Below are 19,569 nucleotides of genomic sequence, written 5' to 3' on the forward strand. Positions count from 1 at the left end.
TGTTAATTTCAACAATTTTCTGATATTCTTTTCAGGTATCAATTTCAAATAAAATAAGTCATAATTAATTCTGAACTATGATGGTTTTCACAACAAATAAAAGTAAAGTTCCTTGTTAACTGAACTGTATAAGGTATATAGCCTATTAATCTCTTCATTAATCAACCAGTTGAACTTATCTATTTACATACTTCATTACAAACAGCTACACTTGCCTTTTTGCATGTCCATGTCGTATACCTGCATAGCTTCAATTTCCGGAGTTTTGTCTCTTAACAGTTTTACACTTGACCCAGTTTTGTTCATAGAATAGATGGCATCATTGCTGGCAACATACATGACTCCATTTGGTGCTAGGGTCAAGGCAAGAGGCTTGGTAATTTTATCATGTTTGATCACATGACATGATGCTCCATTAGTGTCACATGACATTACTGAGTTTTCATTTCCCCTGTTGACCCAATATAACCTCCTTGATTGGATGTCAAGCTTTAAACCTGAAATATTGATGTGGAGCCAACATGAGAACTGGAAATAACAATTTAGGAAGCATTAAAAATGAAACTAGAAAAAATGTAAGCAAATATCACCCAAGGTTTAATACTAACCCCTCCCCCATCCCGCTATATAATTTGGTCAAATTGTAAAATAAGTTCTTAAACAGGAGTAAATGTTGCTCCACAATGAAATCCAATACCATAAAATGGCATTTTTATATGAAGCTTCTGTCAAGTAATTATGATGAGTAGTTGTAGAGAAAACAGTAACCCAAATTTTGTGGATGGTAAACAGACAAACATGCATACAGACATCATAATAACAAAATACCCCCTGCACATTGGGGTATATTATAAAACAAGTTTATTTTTCTCAAAGAAAGGTATACGTTACAATTGATTCCATTAAAAACATGAAATGCTTCCAAACCCCTGTTAAATGTATGTCCAAGTTTCCAATAAACCTTCAGAAATTAAAGATTTCCAAATACATCTCTTCCAAATGCATGATCAGATTTTTTTAAACATAAATTTCTCACATTAATGAGATGGTTTTCCAATGGACAAAGAGTCAGAAAATTAGTACAAGCGAAGTCCTTTTGCACCAAAGTTTTCGAAAAGTGCAAAAAAATAGATTCCTGTATAAGACACATTAAATTGGTACATACTTGCAGGCATAGTCAGGTTACGTATAATGGGAGTAATCTCTGTACCGTCCATCTTTGATCTATAAATAGTTGCTTGGTTTGAAGTGTTGCCAACATCTGACCAAAACATCAGCCTTAAACATATGTTAACATTTATAATAGAGTTGGAAAAAAACAATTATATATTAATAGATAATTTCACATAGTAGCATTATGTACATGATAATACAGAAACATTCAGATATTTTGGAGTGCATTTAATGCATTTTTGTGATTTCTGTTTAAAAAATGAGATTTTGAAAAAAACAATTACAGCATACTTTAAGCCTTCGCTGGCATGGGAAAACATTGTACAACCTAAGAATTGGGATTTGTCAGAAACTTCAATTAATACCTACCCTTCACTGAAAAATACAAACAGATATTATAGTCACAACCCTCCCAGATTACCTACCCTTCACTGTTGAATATAACCAGAGAGTTGGGATTTGTCAGAACCCTCCAAGAATACCTACCCTTTACTGGTGAATATAACCAGAGAGTTGGGATTTGTCAGAACCCTCCAAGAATACCTACCCTTCACTGGTGAATATAACCAGAGAGTTGGGATTTGTCAGAACCCTCCCAGAATACCTACCCTTCACTGGTGAATATAACCAGAGAGTTTGGATTTGTCAGAACCCTCCCAGAATACCTACCCTTCACTGGTGAATATAACCAGAGAGTTTGGATTTGTCAGAACCCACCAAGAATACCTACCCTTTACTGGTGAATATAACCAGAGAGTTGGGATTTGTCAGAATCCTCCAAGAATACCTACCCTTCACTGGGAAATATAACCAGAGAGTTGGGATTTGTCAGAACCCTCCAAGAATACCTACCCTTCACTGGTGAATATAACCAGAGAGTTGGAATTTGTCAGAACCCTCCAAGAATACCTACCCTTCACTGGTGAATATAACCAGAGAGTTGGAATTTGTCAGAACCCTCCCAGAATACCTACCCTTTATTGAAGAATATAATCAGAGTTTGGATTTGTCAGAACCCTCCAAGAATACCTACCCTTTACTGGTGAATATAACCAGAGAGTTGGGATTTGTCAGTACCTTCTATAAATACCTACCCTTCCATGAAAAATACGACTGAGTTTTGTCAGAACCCTTCCACAAACTACCTACCCTTCACTGGGAAATACAACCAGAGAGTTGGGTTTTGTTAGCCCATTAGATATGACTTCAGCTCTGTAAGCTCCATTCAGTTGAGCCACCGAGATGCTAGCTTTGTTACCACCATTGGCAAAGGATGAGAAATACATGTTGCCTGACATCCAGTCAATAGCAAACCCTTCTGGATTCGAGATTCCTAGGAGAAAATGAATAAAATGATGGTAATGCAATCTGTAAAAATGTACTTTGGTAGTTATTGGATATTGTTTGAGCCAGAACATACTAGGAGAATAAAAATAATACTGACACACTCACTGAGTTCATGCTTTGTGGTGGAGCATATTTATTCATAAATCCTTGAGTCCCTTTAAGGTAACCAAGGATCAAAATTTGTGAGGTGTAACTTCTCCAAGGATTAAACTTTGCAAGGTGTAATTTCTCAAAGGATTCAAACAGAGGAGACAAGAAAGTCAATAATTTTGAAGTGTATAATTACCATTTAGGTTTCTTGGTCACAAAAATGCAGCACATATGGATGGAATGCAAAAAAAAACAACTACTTTATTTCATACTGCAGCCCCTAAAGCCTTGACGCTAAAAAATATGATGACTTAATCTATGATACAGAGCAAAAAATTTAACTTTCTTAGACAACAATGTATATAAATATAAGAGAAAAAAGCCTGAATTTCTTGATTACTAGAGTATTACCTGAGTCAATAATGGTCTCCACATTGGATCCATCGTTATTAGCACTGTTTATAACATTGAGATTCCTATCTGCCCAGTACAATTTTCCTGCTTTAGAGTCATAATCTACAGCTGTCGGCCGATCAACATGAGGTACTGTTATCGTAGGTATCACACTGAAGTTGGCATTGGACAGATCCACACCTCTGATTATATTACTTCTCACAAATAACAGAAACTTATTATCAGCTGTAATACAACCAGAGGACCATCTACTTATGACATTCCAAATATCACTTATAAAAATGTAGGTTAATCTAAACTATTCCCCTCCATAGAAATCATATAGATGGGAAAAAAAACAATACTGGAGGTACACAATGTGATAAAGAATAAGTCAACCTTTCACCAAATTTCATTTAGCAGTGAGAAAAAAAATTAACCTCTGAGATAGAGTAATCAAGGGAACCAAGGTTATAGCGGTAATGAAAAGAATGCAATCCATGGACAAAGACCAGACATGGAAAACAGACATACACAACAAAGAACACAAAGTAACTAAAATCATACACACAAAGCAACAAAAGTAAATGAGCAACTCACTCAGACTCCACTAAAAAATGGGAGCATGGACCAGGTGCACTGGTAGTTTAGGAAACAAGTTTGTTTAAACCTGATTTACATTAAAAAGATACCTATCTTCTTCATTCCTCACAAAATAGTTTTAATATTTCCTGGTTGACATATTTTTTCCTCTGCTTTTCTAGAAACACCCGCTGAGTTGCTCAAAGGTTGGTTTTTGACAGCTTGCACAAAGTGCAGCAGGACCTGAGGGCCAGATTTTAAAAATGTGTAGATTTCATGGCTGTTATTATAAATAATTACAAAGAAAAGTGTGTCAGCAAAGAAATAAATTATCAATTAGTAATTAAATGGAGAGATCGAATAACCAAAATATGATCAGTGGTGCCCAAGATATACCAAAGCAGACTTGAACCATGTAATAGTTAATTCTCCTTGTAATCTCAGCACAAGTAATTATATTGTGGTTTTTTGTGATACCAATTAATTTTTTATTTGTAATATATACATAGATATCTATGTAATACTGTGAAAGTACTTTAATTCGTGAATACAACCATTTCACTTACCAACACAGGTCTTCCCATCGTCACTTAATTTTTTAAGATGTGGACACAAACATTTTCCCACATTGTTGTAGCCAATCAGACATAAATGAGAACAACCACCATTGTTGTCACATGGGTTTTGGATGGATGGTTGTCGCATGGGATGATAAACTTGAAGGTCAAACGGCTGGGTCATCGTCTGTTGAATGGTTGTTACATTGGCACCACTGAATTTGTTAGCCTGAAATAAAATCACAACTTAAGATTGCATCAACACAGGTAGAAAATATAGATTCACCTACAGTAATGAGTGGTTCAAATTTGAAATAACAGGAGATGGTGAAATGATAATCTCTGATAATGATTTAAATATCCTTCCCTTTGTTACAGAGTAATTTGAATTGTTCATCAACAGCTTAGAATGAGCTAGGAAAGGGGGCATTCCAATAAGTCTTGATAGAAGGTGCCGGCGAGATTCTTTAACCCCACCCTATTCATATATTTTACTTTTGAAATAATGTAGACCTTTTCATATTTTTTGTCTGAAAAAAAGAGACCTAATGCCATATATATAACATGTATATAACATGTATAGGGAGTGATCTCTTGATTATGATACACTACGACATGTAATAACAACATTTATCATACATTATGATACACTACGACATGTAATAACAATATTTATCATACATTATGATACACTACGACATGTAATAACAACATGTATCATACATTATGATACACTACGACATGTAATAACAACATGTATCATACATTATGATACACTACGATATATAATAACAACATGTATCATACATTATGATACACTACGACATGTAATAACAACTTTTATCATACATTATGATACACTATGACATGTAATAACAATATTTATCATACATTTATTCTACATTTATCATACATTTATTCTACAAATACAAAAACAATTACAGCAGATGAAAGAACAAGAATTTTTTTTTTTTACTCTCCACATCATTAACAATGTAAACTTATTGACTTACCATAAATTTATTTTTGTTATCCCCACAGATTCACATACTTGCAAGCTGGAAAATGGTACCTATTCTAGCAGCACGTCTTATCATCTTACATATAGAAACAGCCCCCCTCCCCTCCCCCACCAAAGTGCATTGGTGTATCATTGTATTACTATCAGACAGGGTCACCATGCAGACAGGGTCACCATGCAGACAGGGTCACCATTCAGGCAGAAAATGTAATCTTCAAATCATAGTACATCAATAAGATCAACGTGTAAGTTCTAAATTCAGCCAAAAACTTGATATTTACTAAAACAAAGTCACGGATATTAGATTCTTTAGACCACCTTTGTGATTCCAGATCGATCAAGCACTGCTTTTAGAAATTATATTCATTTATAACACCTACCCTCATCAATGAGTTAGTTCCCCAGTCAGTCCAATATACATAATTGCCAAACAATGTCAGAGCAAATGGATGCCTTATACCGCTGTGATGTTTCAGGATCAGACGATGATCATGTCCATTATAGTCAATAGTATGGATGGAATCAGACCTGGATGACAGAAAAAAGATGTTCAAACTAGAATTACTGTAAGATATAAAAACGTTTACCAGTATGTATACATATAAATACTGAAATTTTTATTTGATTTTTTTTATTTTATACCTAAACATTCCAAGTCAGAAGTTTGAAATAAGATGCTCAACAACATTTACAAGCAGTGAGACAGTACTTTGACAAAGTAAAACATGAAATACTAATTCCACTTTTTGTGAATCGCTTCAGTTGGATTATCTCCCTAGGCAGACATTTCTCAACAATTATCTCCCTTCATTCATATCTAAATCTACATTGACTACGAAAGTCTTGTACAATTTATACAAGTTATCGCTTGGAAATGAACATGTACAAGAAAAAACATGTATATTACAAGACCGATATATACCTTGCATCAATCCAGTAAAGTCTTCTAAAATCATAGTCAATAGTGAGACCATTGGGCCATCCCCCTCCTATAATTCCAGAGATATTGAATATTATTCTCCTGTTCTCTCCTGCCATAGAACAGGTCTCAATCCTAGGAAACTTGGCATCCCAGTCTGTCCAAAATAATGCCCTGCAAAACAAACAAACAAAAATAATAGATTATTTCATATATTATTATATATACATTTTGTATATTTTTGTACGCATGTTTAGCTAGTGTTTCATAAGCTTCTAAAACCCAGCTGTATTCATTTTTGCTGTAGCTAATTTTTGGGGATTCTGTCAAGTGAACATATTCACAGGTAATATATTTTCACAGTATAAAAAATAATTAGTGTTATATAGGTTTAAATATCAGTTTAAATTTGTAACTGTGTAAATCATATCGGGCTGCACTTAAAAAAAAATATATCTTTTCTATTTATTAAGCAAACTAAGATGATAATCTACTGCTTTACAGTAATATTTAAATAGGAGACTTGGTATGATTGCCAATGAGACAGTCTTCCACTAAAAGCCAAGCGACAAACAATTTAACTTCAACAGGTCACCACAGGGTCTTCAAACCTTTACCATAAAGTAAACTGTAAAAGGCCTTATCTCTGCACTCCAAATCTTGGAATTCCTAGTAATCTTATTAAACCATCCTCTCGGCCACATATTAAAAGTCTTGAAATGTTTCTTCTTACAACAAGGTATTATTTGAATTTGGAATTATTTTGGATTTATGAAAATAAGTACTCAAATAATTTATAAAACTTATCCTCCAAAGGGAGTTAGTCATGCTGTCATGACTAAAATTTTGTTATCCAACTAACATCATCCCTTAGCCATGCCGGCACGACTAAACCCCTTTAGTAAGAGTTTGTTTTACAAACTATAATTCCAAATTCAAATAATACTTTGTTTTACCCTTCTCTTGGGTCCAAAACAATAGCTCTAGGACTAATCATATTGCCAGCTATCAGTGTAGTTCTGTTAGAACCATCCAGCTTTGCTACTTCTATCTGATCTAGGTTGCTCTCTACCCAATAAATATTCTGTCCAATCCAATCTACTGCCAGACCTTCTGTAGTTGCCAAACCAACATCAATAATTGGTTCTATCTGCGTGAAACCTAAAAATTTTTTTTTTTAATTTTGAAAATAACTGCCATTCATAAACTGTTATGACAGAGATATGTCTGTAGTACATTTTTGCAGTTATTCAAAATATTGGTCATATGATCTATAATGGTTTCTGAACAAAAAATAAAAGTGAATTTGGTGGGTTTTTGACATAAATGAATCAACCTCCTGTCTGATTCTTACAAAGACTGATACTTCATTATCTAGATTTCTGGTTAAGACAGAAATATGTTCAATGATAGTAAACAGGCATTAAAGATTAGGATTACCTTCAGTAAATATATTAGTATGTGTGATGAACTTATTTTCGCTACTTCTTTAGTGGACAAAAATAGAAAAAGAAAACTAGAACCCTTCAAACTGATTTTTTTAAACACTATAAAAAGCTAATCCTTTTTTTTTTCTGGAACCCACGAAAAATTGATAACAATGAATATATTGCCAGAATCCATGAGAATTAATATATTTACAGTATACCCAGTGCTATACAACTTCTTTATAGAAGACTTATTATGAGTAGGACTTCTGAAATGCTACTGATTATTTTACCCATAGGAAATGTAATCAAGGGAACCAAGGTTGTATCGGTAATCTAAAGAATGTAATCAAGGGACAAAGACCAGACATAGGAAACAGACATACACAACAAAGAACATAAAGTAACTAAAATCATACATACAAAGTAACAAAAGCAAATGAGCAACTCAGACTCCACTAAAAACTGGGAGCATGGACCAGGTGCACCGGTAGTTTAGGAAACAAGTTTGTTTAAACCTGATTTACATTAAAACGATACCTATCTTCCTCATTCCTCACAAAATAGTTTTGACATTTCCTGGTTGACATATTTTTGATTAGGGAATAATTTAATTTCTGATGTAACACGCTTTCTGATTAGATAAAAAAAAATGTGTCCATTAACTTATAAACCAAATTTTGTTATGCGACTGATGTTGTACTAAAATTAAACTATAAGGAATGACTGTAATATTCAGACATGATTTTACAAGGTCTACAAAAAAAGTGGAAATGGCAAAATTGGAAGTAAATATCCAATAAAAAAAAATTGTAATGGTAAAATCCAGATTTGAAATAGCGGATTTCTGCTAAAAAGCAGAAAAAAATTATGCCCGATTATTATTTCATGTTATATGAAATAACCTCAATGCCCACAGTGCACACTTAAAAAAAAACCTTGCCATGCTGATAACCTGAGGTTATTTCTTCATAGACCCAAAAAATATATCAGTCATTCCTTAAATACAGCTGTGTTACATTCATTCATATCTTTGACAGTAGGGTCCTAACTTACTGTTAGATAAAATCTTCCCTCTGAATATCTTGTCATCTACAACATCAGTCCAGAAAATCCAGCTCTCTTCATAATAGAAATCCAGGGCGATGGTATTGCGTAATCCAGACACCAACGATGCGTAGTTGAGGTTATTTAAATCAACCCGTCTCATCTCATGACGGTTGGAGAAAATGATATAAACTGGTTCTTTTACTGAAAAATATGCATGTTAAAGTTACCAGTACATTAAATAGACCTGAAGTTAAAAATACATACATGTACAAGTATTGAATCTATTTAGCCAGGATTTAGTAGACATGAAAAGCATCAAAATAGCCATGAATGATTATCATTGGTTGCTTAGAAAAGACATAAATCAACTGGTTACACTCCGATAGTCACACAATAATTTAGTGTAGAAATTACTACAATTAATATTGTGCCAGTATAGCCGGGCAATACAAAGTCCCCTTCCACAGGAAATATCTGTTGAAGAAAACAGTATGCAAACTTAATGCATAGTTTGCTAACAAGAAAAGTGCAGAAAACTAAGTTGCATTAATTTTCTAAGTCATAAAAAATCAAAAGACCAGAACAAAAACTCAATCTGCACCTTGTCATATGGTGAAGCAATGCACTAAACATCAAATGTACATCTTCAAGCATGACAAAAAAAAGAGTGGAAAACTGAGTTTTTGCATCAATTTTCTAAGTCCAAGGGCCATAACTCAGCAAACATTCTAAGGACTTGAACAAAATTTGAACTTAATCTGTAACCTGTCATGGTTAAGTAATAAACCAAATATCAAATGTTTTGCAGCAAATACGGTAGAGCTTTAAAAAACTGAGTGACTAACAGATGGACAGACTGCAAAACTAAATTCCCTTCAGGGAAAATCTCAGAGAACTAATAATCATGTCAAACTATTTCCTACCTAGTATAAATATGTATAACTACAGTACCTGAACTGATCCGTGCAACAAAAATTACGATCGGTCATCATCGCCGATCAGTTTCTGGTCAGTCATCGATCTGTCAAACTAATCAATTAAACCGGTGATCGTATCACGTGACCACAGAGCGGTAATTTACGGTTTTTATTGTTTTCTATGTCAATTTTACACATATTTACATAATGCAATAGATTTAAACATCAATTTATACTTTTATTTTACATTTATTTTATTTCAAACACATCTTACGTCATTTTACATAACAAAACTGCAATCAGATTGGTCACCGGTCATCGGTCATCTATTTGTCAGCAATCAATCAGTCAACGGTCATCGATTTGTCAAATTGTTATGTGGATCCGTTCAAGAACTGTATATGTTACCTAGTTTACATGTAAAACCATCTCTTACCTGGTTTGCACGTGTAGCCATCTTTTGCAATCAGGAATCCCTCAGAACATGTACAATAATATCCATTTTCCTTATCTTTGTCCTCCACACATTTCTGTCCACAGATTCCCCACTGACCACAGATACTACGGTTAGTTTCTGTCAACATAAAAATAGCCAATTCAACTTATAAACCATTCATAGATTCAATGCAATTAACACAACACCTCTTCAAATGCTTACTATGCTACTGAAATACAGTTCTTAGTTTAAAGGGATATAATCAATGTAAATAACACACAAACAAAATTTTCTACAGGAAAATAATCTTATTTTTACCTTGACAAGTTTTATGGTCCTGTGAGAGTTTCATACCAGGTGGACATATACAAAGAGGTCCCCATGGAGCTCGGGTACAGTTAGTACAACCAGAATTGTCACACAATGTCTCATCTGAAATAAATAGTCTAAAGTGTTGAATACTAAAGTGTTGAAGATATAATGCATGATAAAATTTACTTTCATTCTTAGGCCAATTAAAAAAAGTCTTGGTTCTCAGTCCCTCCCCCATACATTAATCACAATTTTAAGTCAGTCGCACTGCAAAAGAATAAAAACATTACAATAATTTGTGAAGATATTAGATTAGATTGCCACTTACTTTTACACAGTCCACCTTCATCATCCTTCTGTGGACACTCTGTTGTACCATTACAGAGAGCGAACGGACTGACACATTTCTTATCACCATTGCATTTATAATTAGGTATGTCACACTTAACTTCTGAAATCAAAATGAGGCAGTTGTTTACTTGATTTTATGAAGTCAACTAACAAAGAAGAACTTGTCAAAATCAAAAGTAATTTAAGAGAGAACTGTTATAGTTCCCATTCCATTTACCAGGAGAACTGCTATAGTTCCCATTCCATTTACCAAGAGAACTGTTATAGTTCCCATTCCATTTACCAGGAAAACTGTTATAGTTCCCATTCCATTTACCAGGAGAACTGTTATAGTTCCCATTCCATTTACCAAGAGAACTGCTATAGTTCCCATTCCATTAACCAGGAGAACTGTTACAGCTCCCATTCCATTGACCAGGAGAACTGTTATAGTTCCCATTCCACAGAATAAAATAGAAAATAGATGTATATCAAATACCCAAGTCAAAATATGAAAAGACAAGACAAGATATTGGCTATAAAATATCAATTATTTAACCTTTAAGTCAAATTTCAAGGTTAAAGACAACGAACTTTGGTATACAACATCTTCATATAATCTAGCTACATTACAAATATGAAATCTTATGTTAAAAGATAAAAAATGTTATGACCCTGATAAGAAAATGGCTGTAAAAAATCAATTATTTGACCTTGAGGTCAATCATTCAGGTCATAGGTCACCAACATTGATGGGGGAAACATCATTTTCAAGAGATATTTAGACATTCCAAATATACAAAGCCTTTGTCAAAAGATAAAAGTTATGACCAGCACAAGAAACTGGCTTTAAAATATCAATTATTTGACCTGCATATCAATGGTCAAGGTCAGAGGTCATCAAATTTGGTACACTACATATTTCCATCAAATGATTTACTTACAAACCAAATACCAAAAGCCTATGTCAAAAGATAAAAAAAGTTATGGCCAAACAAACTTCATATATGAGGAAGAAAAAAATTCACACAAAAACAACGACTCCCTTCTGGAGAAGAGGAGACATAAAAATACAGAAAAAATGATAAAATCTTGATTTTTAAAAAGAGGAAGTATAGTATATTTAGACAGGTTTCTTTGTCTAAAATATCTACCCAGTACAGATCCAAATGTCCAAAACTATCCTTAAGTTTAATTATTGAATTATCAGCCTATGCCTTATTTCATCTTCTTCATTGTTAATGTTCATTCCTTATCCCTTGAATACATTCTTTTTGATAACCATTCAAATCCTGGTTCACTAGACTTCCCTTTCTTTTCTCTAATATTAAATTGGAACTACAATATAACTGAAAAATCATGCATGATTCTTGAAACTTTGAAACAAACTTGCATGCCAGTTTTATTTTAATTTTTTCCACCATATTTATAAAAAAATACAATTAATTTGACCTAAATATTAAACATTACCACAATTTTCCTCATCGCTGTGATCAGGACAATCAGCCTCACTATCACATCTCCAGGCAATGGCAATACATTTGTTATCCTTTTCACATTTCCATTCAGTTTTACTGTCACAGCTCACAGTTATATCTGGAAAAAATGGTTGCGTTTTAATTACATAAGGCCATAAAATTAAAAATAATATGGACGGAGCATCAGCAAAGTCCTATATATGTAAAATGTAAAACCATTAATGCATAGATATTAACCAAAAAAAAAGCACTTAAATGCTTTATAAAAGACTATCTAGATGTATATCTGATGGATGTTAGCTATTATTTTTATCCTTATATGTGAAAATTTTTAGCAAGTTAAATATAATTATAAAACTATCATGTGCCATCCACCTTCACAGATCTGATTGTTATATGGATTATAATGGATGATCAATAAATGTACGTCTCTTTCAATTCAACATGTAATTTCACTCGTTCTCATGCTAGGCATACCCCAATACATACAGGAAGTAGACATTGAACAGCTAAGGAAATCACTTACAGCCTATGCCCTATCTAAATGAAGCCATACACCAAATTTGAAATCAAACATTCCATTAGGTTAATTGTAAAGAAATATATAGCTGGACAGACGGATGGATGGAATGACTGACAAGGTGATTCCATTATGCCTCCTACTTGATGAGTATAATGATGAGGGAGTATTTTTGCACTTGAAGATGAATACCACTTACTTTTACAATTCTTCTCATCACTATCATCCATACAGTCAGAATCTCCATCACATTGGTATCTCTTAGAAACACATTCTCCGTCATCACACTGAAACTCAGACGCTGCATTACATAAATTAGGTTGGCCAGTATAATCTGAAAATAAGATGTGAAAAGCATATAACAGAGATGGAAAATATTATATTATAAAAAGAAAATTTTGCTTTAAAAAAATAAAGTTTGCAAAATTCAACTTGAAAAGCAGAAAGATTGTGGCTAGTCTTGTTTGTTTGTTGGGGTTTAACGTCCGAGCAGCAATATTCAGCTATATTTAGACGATTGTGGCTAGTCCACACAAATATAAAGAGAGATTCATATTCCAAGGTCACATCTCACCTCCAGTATATTTTAAGAAATGCAAGATTTCATTTTCATTTTTTTTTTCATTGTCATTTTTTTAAATATATTCTGCACCTGTTTTAAAACAGAAATAACTCTATGGTATATGAAGAACAGTACTTGTTGCTCACCCAGACACAACCAGCAAAATTAATTTGCAAATTTCAAATTGATTTGTACATCCAAATTTCAAATCACAGAAAACATAAATTAGTAACCATATTGCTAATAATTTTTGGATGCCAGTTTTTGGCAATATTGACGCAAAATGGTAGAGAGTTATCATTTATTATCGACATATTTTGACTGCAGGGATGATTTTACTAGGTCAATAAACAAAGAGGATATTGGCAAAATCGGAAGAAAATATTTAATAAAAAAAGAATAGTAATGGTAAAATCCAGATTTGAAATAGCGGAAATCCATTAAGAATGAAGAAAATCATCCCTGTGAGTGTTAAGTGGCATTTTTAAAAGTACTTAAGTCCAGAAAAATATTTTGGTAGTATAATGAGCATAAATGAAGCTTTTTATCACAAACTGTTTACCTAATGTATTAATGTGTGCCTTCTCTTACCTCTACAGTTCAATTCATCTGTTGCATTGGCACAGTCTGAAACCCCATCACATCTAAGTATCAATGAAAGGCACTTATTGTCCTCAGGACACTGGAATTCAGTTCTGGAGTCACAGAAACTTTGGCATCCATCCTGAAAAGATAAATAAGTCACCATTACAAACAACTGGTAACAGTAGTGAAATCAACAACCTTATCAATCTGGCTCTAACTAAATACATACATCATACAGACTATTCTAAATCTCATGCAAAATCTTGTACTTTACTGTGTCCATGGTTACAAGATTATACCCAAACTTTCTCAGGCTCTAAATTAATATTTAGACTAGAAATATTGAATGTAATGTTATCATCAAAGATAACTCCCTCTCCTGTTTGATAACATGCACCTTGCTTAGGATCTAAATCTAGAGTAGAATGTGCACAATTTGAATATAGAATTAAACTACTGAGAAAATTATATTTCATTTTGTGGTGTAGGAAGAGCTATGGATAAGAGATATATGTAAACTCATAAATGGCAAAGTCAATATTTTTTCTATGACCCCCCCCTCTTCCCTCACACACAAATACACACAAAATTCAAATAAAAAACAGAAATAGGAAAGGCACATGTTCAATATTTAATTAGAAACTCTATGAAAAGTGTCATCAAATTCCAAGGAGAGGTGTAAGTGTACGATATAAGAAGGGCACCTCTCCAGGTATAGAGGCATGGACAAAAAGATGTACAGATGTAAAGAAGAATGAACAGGACACTGTCACTATACTCCCCCAATGTCCTAGTGAAATATACAGGCAAAATTATTGCACATGATTTTCACCTGAATTAAGCAAATAAACTAAGTGACAGAGTTCACACGAAATTCAGATGAATGGAGCCTTCATATGAAATTCACACAAAAAGTTCACATGAAATTCGTGTTTAGTGAATTTCACATGAAAATCATGTTAATTTCATGTGAAGCTCGATTAACATGAATTTCACATGAAAAATATTTGCCTGTGTAGAAAGATAAGGAATTAACGAAGTTTGAGTGTTGAATGTTGTGTTGCAAATTGAAAAAGGTAATTAGCATCACATAACATATACATAACAATACAGTCCTCTATCTCTACACCCACTTCGCAAGCAGAAAAAGTAACCAAGGGAACCAACATTATAGCGGTAATCAAAAGAATGTAATCCAGGGACAAAGACCAGATATGGAAAACAGACATACACAACAAAGAACATGAATTAACTAAAATCATACATACAAAGTAACAAAAGCAAATGAGCAACTCAGACTCCACTAAAAACTGGGAGCATGGACCAGGTGCACCGGTAGGGTAAGCGTCCTCTGCCTTTCTAGAAATATCCGCTGAGTTGCTAAGGTATAATTATACATACCTCATCAGAACCATCTGGACAATCCTTTGCTCCGTCACAGACAAAATCTTGGTCTATACAGTGCCCACGGTAACAGGTAAACTGCACTTCACTACAAGTGTTGTCCTCTATAATGATAAATCAAAGTACTGTAGTACTGATTAAATACTGATTGTAACAGAATGATGAATAAATTGTCATGTTTTGTGCAAACTTAAAAACAATAACTAACAATCAAACTAAAAAGAAAAGACTAACTAGCATGTTACAGATGGTTTATGGTCATTTATAGAAAGTAAGAGTTTTAACACAAATTAGTTGATATATGATACAATACTCTGTTCTCCTCTATTTCAAAATAGTTCCCTGAGTTAAAGAATCATTTGTGGAGTTCAATTTTTTTTAATATTTACTAAATTATTCACTAGACTAAAATAATTCTTATCAAATTTCATGTTAATGAGAATGATTTTGAATAAAGTTATAAATATATATTAATATTTTAGGATTCTTGTATCTATTTATAGTTCAAAAAATAAAATGGAAAGTTTTTCTTTGTGTACTATTGTAACTGAATTTCACAGGGATGATTTTTTACTGTTGAGTATAGTGTAAAAATTCCAATGTTATCAGTACATGTATAAGGTATTTTGAAAATAATAGTTATATCTTTATTTCATTTCAAATTAAGTCTGAAAAATAATCCCATTGATTTAGAAATGGTGTAACTTACCACAATATGCTTCATCCCCATTGGTTGAGCAATCTTCCTGTCCATCGCACCACCAATCCCTGGGAATACATGTCCCCAAAGGACAACGTACTTGGTCAGTATCACATCCTTCCGCTACAAAATACACATATTATTTTGAAGAACTTTTGAAATTCTGAAGACTGATATATGATACAATACTCTGTACTCATAAAATTGTTCACAGTAAATAAATGTGATTTTTTTTTAAAAATCACATTTATTTACTGTGATTATAATAAAATTAATAAAAATATCATAGACAATTTCCATGGAAAATGGCAGGAAATGAATACATAAACTTTGAATGTCCTAAATAACTCTAGTATGAAAAATAAATAACGCAGAGATTAAGGGAAGACGAAATCAAGTGAACCATAATTCAAGTGGAAATAAAAAAAAAATCTATTCAAAGGATAAAAAGTAGATAGACAAAAAAGATGAACACAACAACAATCATGAAGTAACCAATACAAAACATATAAAGAAATAAAAGCAAATGAGCAACCCAAACTCCACTGGGAGCATGGACCAGATGAACCCAAACTCCACTGGGAGCATGGACCAGGTGAATCCAAACTCCACTGGGAGCATGGACCAGGTGAGTGGTAGGGAAAGCATCCTCAGCTTTCCTAGAAACACCCTTGGAATTGCTGATGTATCATCTGGTGGAAAGGAAACTTCAATCTGTTCATTATTTTGATTTGTTAGAGAGTTATCAACTTTTGACAATGAAAAATCCCTGTCATTTCTGACATAATGATGAGTTCAACATAACAATGGAACAAAAAAATAATGGAGGGACAGAATTTTCTCTCTGTCACCCATATTAAGACGATCTGCCTGGTTTCTGTGTGACAGTCATTTACCCCATATAGACTACTTAAAGTTGAATATAAGTTATGTGATGCATGATATATGTGCTACACATGAGAATTTTATTATAATCATGTTTTAGTTTACATATGATTATTGTATGATCAAATGTTTTTATGTGTTTCAAAGCCAAATTAACATATGTAAATTATCATATGATTACTGAATGGTTACCCTATGTGACATACTTGTCTGTGTAGAGGGATTTTCACTTAAAACAATGACTACTTACACACAATACAGTCAGGAGCATGACTTCCTTTACAGTCTTTGTTCGCTGTAATAAGAAATAATATTAACAACAAAATGTAGATCATTAATGTCTTTGGAGTTAAATGTTGTCTACATATCATTGAAATACTCATTTCTCTGAAAAATTTAATATACTCAGAATGTGATTATAAGTAGAAATCTTTCACTATGGAAATGATGTAGCCCTCCTGTAATTAAACCATCTCTGTACAATTTCAGTATATATAAATATTCCCATACATACTATCACAACATTTTGTTTGAAGGTGTTTTCAGTTTCTTTTTACGGATGATTTTTCTATGATACATGTTATGTGTCTTGTCCACACAATTTTTGATAGATGTCACTCTCTAAATTGAACTTACAAATTATACATGAAGAGAGATCTATTGGGTAAAGTGTCCCCCATTACAAATTATTATTTCTGTTTTCTCACAATACCTTAGACCAATACTAAGCCAAAAGTACATGTAACTTCTCTAAAATATGCCCAGTTACCAATCCATTGTTCTTAGTAACTTAAAATAGTAATAAATTAAACATGATTTTTTACCAAAAAAAACTACAGGCACTGTGTTATGAGAATGTACAAATATAATTTGACTATAACAAAATCACACATACCAAGACATTTATTAGAAGAAGAATCCATCTTGTATCCAGCAGCACACAGACAATTCGCTTCAATACCTTCCCCTGTCACATTTAGAACACAAAGCTGAGGACATCCTTTATAAGCACATGGATTCTGTAATCCACCTGTTAATAGATCATTCATTTCATTATTTGAATTTTCTTCCCATATTTTAACATCAACTGCCACTTCAATATCCCTTAATATCACCACTGAATAACTCTACTCCCCATCCCAGTAACCATTAGGCTGAAATGTAAACAAGGTCAGCAAGGTCGACAAACAGGAAGTTGGTGCCTCTTCAGTCTGAAATTGAATTCCTAGAAAACATCAAGTAGCTTTCAAAATTACATAATTGCCGACAAAATTGTTGACAGGTGAAAGCCCACTAAATTATTCATTTTTTTTGGAAAGTGGTGAGGGCTAAGTGTGGTAATTCTGTTGGCGGAGTTACCCCAACAAATGGTACTATAGTGTGGCAGGTACAAATTTGTTGAATCAAAATGGTGGTGCAAAAAGATCAGCTAGATATGGTGATTAATTACAAAATTTTGAACAAAATCTGTTGAGTTGTTTCTGAGCAGTGTTATGTGTAGAAGGTCAAGTATGGAGGAATGGAGGGACACTGGTATTTCTACTGGTCCTTCGCCATCCCAGTGTAGTGGGGCAAAAAATGTCAACAAACACTGTGAACTGGAATTAGGGAAGTTTTGTAACAGCTTGATTGACACACAGAATGATTCAGACTACTGTAAACATATTAATTTTCGTGGTGTACTAATTTTCGCTATTTTCGTGGCTGCCTCTAAAACAATAAAATTAGTACCTGTGAAAATATATCCACATTAACAAGTCCTTTGACTGTTCTAATTGTGGTTTCCCAAATTTTGAATGGAAACATCATTTTGTGTTAGGGTTGTTTCATTCAATGCAATCAAGTATGAATTTATACTACGTCTATTATAAAAAACGTATATGGTAAAAGCACATGGGTTATAATTTCTAAATTTGTGATCTTGTTTACATATTTGTATCAATGGCTATAGAGTACTTGTTACATCAAAGAATAGAAATCAATACTGTGCAAACTTCTTATTCACAAAAAGAACAAAATGCTAGCATTGTTAAACACACACTACAGGTAATCACTACAATAAAAGATTTAAACCGTTTTACACATGCTGATAACTGTCAGGTAAAAGTTATTTTCTGAAAATGCAATTAAAATGTCAAAAGTTAATCCCTACAATTAGCTACAGCATAGGCAATTATGTGAGTTCTTTTTAGTTTTAAATAAGAATACAATTAAATTAAAATGGCCAGAGGAAACTATGTGAACTTATCAATTTGTTCTTGTATTAACGGCCTTCATTAATTTCATTGAAATATTAACGGTAAAATAACTTATCAAATGAGAGATCACGCACTGCCGTTAGTACTGAAAACTTAATTTCTTCAACCTTGAGAACCGCGAAAATTAATACCAGCGAACATGTTAACTTCTCAAAAACCTTGAAAATTAGCTGCCAAAAAAATTAATATGTTGGTTCCAGTCTGTCATGTTATGGCAGAGTAAAATTCAAAAGGAAGTTCAATATTTAGGACAACTAATATCAAGGCATTAATAATAATACATACCTGGTAAATCTGGCTGCCGTTGACGATGGAACACCTGAATTTGCTGTGGGGTCATTTGTAAATCGGTAATCTTTTTGGCCAAACTGGAGTAGTCATAGCGATGAATTTTGATAAGATGATGAGGGTATCCGTTTGTTGTGACATACAGGTGATTTTCAAACATAGATATACTGGTAAAGTAATATGCTTTCTTCCCCAGAAAGGCAAAAAATTGCTGAAAGATATATGTTTAATACACTAACCATTATATCATACTAAACAAATGATTATCTTGAATCATAACAAAATCATAGTTTTAAACAGTTAACCCGGTTTTACAGATTAATGGTAGAACAACC

General features: G+C 33.1%; 1 protein-coding gene across 1 annotated transcript in view; it reads right to left on the minus strand.

The window, feature by feature from the left end:
- LOC148599217 (uncharacterized) overlaps window positions 1-19,569 on the minus strand; it is a 142,253-nt gene that overhangs the window by 67,662 nt on the left and 55,022 nt on the right. Inside the window, exons 12-31 of the mRNA XM_088559139.1 lie at window positions 19,232-19,445; window positions 17,584-17,718; window positions 16,939-16,983; window positions 15,813-15,926; window positions 15,101-15,207; window positions 13,706-13,838; window positions 12,752-12,886; window positions 12,025-12,150; window positions 10,553-10,675; window positions 10,231-10,344; window positions 9,913-10,050; window positions 8,566-8,760; window positions 7,039-7,243; window positions 6,086-6,256; window positions 5,544-5,691; window positions 4,152-4,371; window positions 3,022-3,249; window positions 2,323-2,506; window positions 1,166-1,278; window positions 216-497 (exon numbers count right to left, since the gene is read on the minus strand). Of these exons, the coding sequence (XP_088415265.1) occupies window positions 216-497; window positions 1,166-1,278; window positions 2,323-2,506; window positions 3,022-3,249; window positions 4,152-4,371; window positions 5,544-5,691; window positions 6,086-6,256; window positions 7,039-7,243; window positions 8,566-8,760; window positions 9,913-10,050; window positions 10,231-10,344; window positions 10,553-10,675; window positions 12,025-12,150; window positions 12,752-12,886; window positions 13,706-13,838; window positions 15,101-15,207; window positions 15,813-15,926; window positions 16,939-16,983; window positions 17,584-17,718; window positions 19,232-19,445 (3,130 nt within the window). The remainder of the gene's footprint in view (window positions 1-215; window positions 498-1,165; window positions 1,279-2,322; window positions 2,507-3,021; window positions 3,250-4,151; window positions 4,372-5,543; window positions 5,692-6,085; window positions 6,257-7,038; window positions 7,244-8,565; window positions 8,761-9,912; window positions 10,051-10,230; window positions 10,345-10,552; window positions 10,676-12,024; window positions 12,151-12,751; window positions 12,887-13,705; window positions 13,839-15,100; window positions 15,208-15,812; window positions 15,927-16,938; window positions 16,984-17,583; window positions 17,719-19,231; window positions 19,446-19,569) is intronic.

This window comes from Perna viridis, chromosome 13 (assembly GCF_037379345.1).
Source record: "Perna viridis isolate PV_CMFRI_1.1 ecotype Kerala chromosome 13, ASM3737934v1, whole genome shotgun sequence".
NCBI classification, from domain to species: Eukaryota; Metazoa; Mollusca; class Bivalvia; order Mytilida; family Mytilidae; genus Perna; species Perna viridis.